The sequence below is a fragment of the Myotis davidii genome, unplaced genomic scaffold (assembly GCF_000327345.1).
Source record: "Myotis davidii unplaced genomic scaffold, ASM32734v1 scaffold803, whole genome shotgun sequence".
In the NCBI taxonomy this organism is placed as follows: Eukaryota; Metazoa; Chordata; class Mammalia; order Chiroptera; family Vespertilionidae; genus Myotis; species Myotis davidii.
Genome location: NW_006295567.1, coordinates 721,756 through 725,719, shown reverse-complemented (window position 1 = coordinate 725,719; position 3,964 = coordinate 721,756). Strand labels below are relative to the sequence as shown.

At 50.2% G+C, this 3,964-nt stretch overlaps 1 protein-coding gene across 1 annotated transcript in view; it reads right to left on the bottom strand.

Moving 5' to 3' along the window:
• The window catches only part of LOC102771275 (cytochrome c oxidase subunit 6A1, mitochondrial), a 2,282-nt gene extending 2,078 nt beyond the window's left edge, over positions 1–204 (bottom strand). The window contains exon 1 of the mRNA XM_015568171.1: positions 57–204. Within this exon, the coding sequence (XP_015423657.1) occupies positions 57–159 (103 nt within the window). The 5' untranslated portion in view covers positions 160–204. The remainder of the gene's footprint in view (positions 1–56) is intronic.
• Positions 205–3,964: the final 3,760 nt, after the last annotated feature.

Sequence of the window (3,964 nt, the reverse complement as noted above, 5' to 3'; positions counted from 1 at the left end):
CAGGCCGCCCGCCTCGCCGCCGCCGGGCCAGCCCCGCGCCCCCTCCGCCCCCGTCCCTGAGCCCTCCTCGCCGTGGGCGCCACTCGACATGGGCCGCGCCAGCTGGGGCCGCAACCGGCCCAGCAGCCCAGCAACCCGAGCCGCAGCCGCAGTCGCCATCTTTTTACCGAGACCTCCCAACGCCGGAAGCGGAAGCAGAAGGACGCGCTGTGGAGGCGGGACCCCACCTCAGAGGAAGTTCCTATTGGGCGGTGCCTTTAACCGAGGAGCATGCGCACTCTCCTCACGGTCGACCGCGTCCTAGTGAGAAGCCAGGAGCCGAGGGCGGAAGGGGCCGTGCGTCCTGCGCCTCCCGCCGACCACACCGGGGAAGCTCAGCGCAAAAGCAAGGTCTGCGGAGGGCACCCTGGCATCGTTGGAGTTCGTGGGCAACACAAACCACTTCTTTTGGACCCTACGTCACTTTTTCATGGCGCCTGACGCAGTCCCCGTCGGCATTATTATTTTGTCCGTCGTCCTTGATAGACTGTAGACCCCGACGCCAAGAGGTGGCCCCACCGCAGCATCCGAGACTCTGGAATGGCGCCTGGAACCGAGCAGGTGCTCAGCAAAAATCTGCTGAATGAATGAATAGCAACGGGAATGAAAAGTTGGCGTCTGCTTTAATATTCTGGCTCAACAACCCCCGCCCCCCATCATTTCTTCATTTTTCTTCCTTGTACTCAGCTAAAAACAGCTTTGAAAATAAAAGTTTGTTTTTTTTTAATATATTTTATTGATTTATAGAGAGGAAGGGAGAGAGAGAGAGTTAGAAACATCGATGAGAGAGAAACAGCGATCAGCTGCCTCCTGCACACTCCCCACTGGGGATGTGCCCGCAACCCATGTACATGCCCCTGACCGGAATCGAACCTGGGACCTTTCAGTCCGCAGGCCGACGCTCTATCCACTGAGCCAAACCGGTTTCGGCTGAAAATAAAAGTTTAAGAAAATAGATATATGAGATAGAAGTACACTTTTTGATCATAAGCACCTTTAAGAATATAATGAAAGCCCTAGGCCTAGCCAGTGTGCCACAGTGGATAGAGCAGCGGCCCTCGGCCTGAAGGGTCCGGGTTCAATTCGAGTTAAGAGCACATGCCCGGTAGGGGGCGTGCAGGAGGCAGCGGGCCAATGATTCTCTTTCGTCTTTGATGTTTCTCCCTTCCTCTCTGAAGTAAATTTTATACACACACACACACACACACACACACACACACACATATAAAGAATGTCATGAAAACTATGAACCCTTTCCCCCCAAAATGCACCTGCTCTTAACACACTGTTTAGCGACAACGTTGGGGGGAGAAGGTCCCATAAAGTACATAAAGGACTGTTACAGAGACCCTGAATAGGGGGACAAGCAGGCACACTGGTGTGGGAAGACTGGTTCCCATCTCGGTTCCTTCCCTGGCAATCTGCGTGACCTTGGTCAAGTTAGATAAAGCGAATACTTTAAGGTCAGGCATTTCATGAATACAAAAACTTAGGATCATGTTACTAGAGCTTCACAGTCCGACGGAGCGTTAGATCTTTCTCTGGGAAGCCTAGGGTTTTGCAAGTGAGTAATCAGAGTCACCAGAGTGTGTGTGAGGCCCCAGAGTGTGGCCTTGGACAGGGTTCAAGTTCAGGCATCAGGAAATCCTCGGTTCCAATCTCTCCTCGGCCACCTGCTGTTTCCTCTTTTCTTAAATGGGAATGTAACACTCATTTTTATCCAACACATAATTATTATCCAACAAATATTTATTGAAACCCAGCTCTACCTTGGGAAGTTATTCACCCTCCATCTACAATACGTTTCATTTAATAAACATTAACTAATGTTCCCACTGTGTTCCAGGCATGCGCAGTAGTTCACCAGAGCTATAAGATCTCTCTCTTGCCAAGACCGGTCTGGCTCAGTGGATAGAGTGTCGGCCTGCGGACTGAAAGGTCCCGGGTTCGATTCCGGTCTAGGGCATGTACTTGGGTTGCCCGCACATCCCCGGTGGGAGATGTGCAGGAGGCAGCTGATCGATGTTTCTCTCTCATTGAAGTTTCTAGCTCTCTATCTCTCTCCCTTCCTCTCTGTAAAAAATCAATAAAATATATTAAAAAAAAAAAGATCTCTCTCTTGCAGCTTACCTTCCAGTGGTGGAGACAGGATTAAGTGAAAAGTGCTCAATGCCTGAAATATATTAAAAATTCAACAAATATTCGTTTTCTCATAGGGCTTTCTTATGCGTGCAGGTACTGCTAAGTAAAGATCCTGTCTATGGCGCTGGGCACAGAGTTCATGTTCAGGCATAATGCCTACGGTCCTACGGTGTCATTGCCAGGTGTGCTCAGCATTTGCAAAGCCTTGGGTCGCTGAGTTTAGACAACCCAGGAAACCAAAATCAACAATACAAAAAATAACTAATATTTATTGAGCACTTATTTTGTGCTCAAATTGTCTTCCCCACTTCAGTAAATGGCCACTCCATTTCTCAAGTTAAACACATGGAGTCATCTTTGGCTTCTCTCCCAACCCCCACTACTTGCCACACCTACCACCCCCCACCACACACACACACACACACACACACACACACACACACACTACAATCCATCTACAAATCCTGACAGCTCTTCCTTCAGACATATCCAAAATTTGACCCCTTTTTACTACCTATGGCTACTAATTTAATCAAAGGTGTTCTCTCTCACTTGGACAATTGCAGCAACTTCCTAAATGGTCTCCCTGCTACCTGGTCCCCCACCGTCTATTCTCTACATGGCAGCCAGAGGGATCCTTTAAGCCTGTCAGACCATCTTCCTTCTCTGCTCAGAATCTTCCAATAGCTCCCATCGCCCTCAAAGTAAACGTCCAAGTCCTTACAGTAGGCTACCTGCCCCCAGCCACCTCTCTGGCATCATCCCTTCCACCCACCCCCTTGCCCACTTCCCTCCAGCTTACCTTGGCCTTCTTGCGTTTCCTTGCACATTCCAGGCATTCCCCTGCCTCAGGACGCTGGCACATGCTCATTTCTCTGTCTGGAAGAGTTCACCTCCAGAGAGCCCCATGAATTGCTGCTTTCTTTCACCCAGGGGTCTGCTCAGACGTCATCTTATTAGAAAGGCCTTCCTAGACTATCCCGAAATGAAATAATTCCTCTCGACCCTGACACTTTATTCTCCTTTCTGTGCCTTATCTATCTTCATAGCACTTACCACCACCTGACACAGTAAATATGTATTGGTTTATTGTCTGTCTTCCTTCATGAACTAAGTTTTTGTTTTTGTTTTGGTTAATCCTCACCCGAGGATATTTTTCCATTGATTTTTAGGGAGAGTGGGAGAGAGAAACATCGATGTGAGAGAAACACATCAACTGGTTGCCTCTTGCACGGGCCCCAATCAGGGCCCGGGCCAGGGAGGAGCCTGCAACCAAGGTACCTGCCCTTGACCAGAATTGAACCCGGGACCCTTTGATCCACAGGCCGATGCTCTACCCACTGAGCAAAACCGGCTAGGGCTCAAATCAGTTTTTTTTAACCTCAAAGCCATACAGACTTTGTTTTAGCTGGAAGGATGTCAACCCCAACAGGTCGCCCTGTCAAGCTCACGCTGTTCAGATGCTCTGAATAAGGGAACAGCAAGAGAAGGAAAACGATTCCATTTCTGACTTCAGTGGGTTTGCAAAGAAAAATACTGGGAGTCATGGGATCCTCGATGATGGGCGCAACCACCAGATGTGTTCCCAGCTGTGCTGCCCTCCCCTCCTTCACTGTGACTCCCGGGGCATCAGGCCTCGCTGGGCAGGGAGCTGCCCGAGGCCATGGCCGGCCCGGGCTTTGACGTCATCCTCCCTGGCAGCTGGTGATGTTTACACTCATTCTGAACCCAGTAAGGCTCTCTCTGACGCTCCGGCTCCTTGAAACAGGGAGCTGGTGTGCGG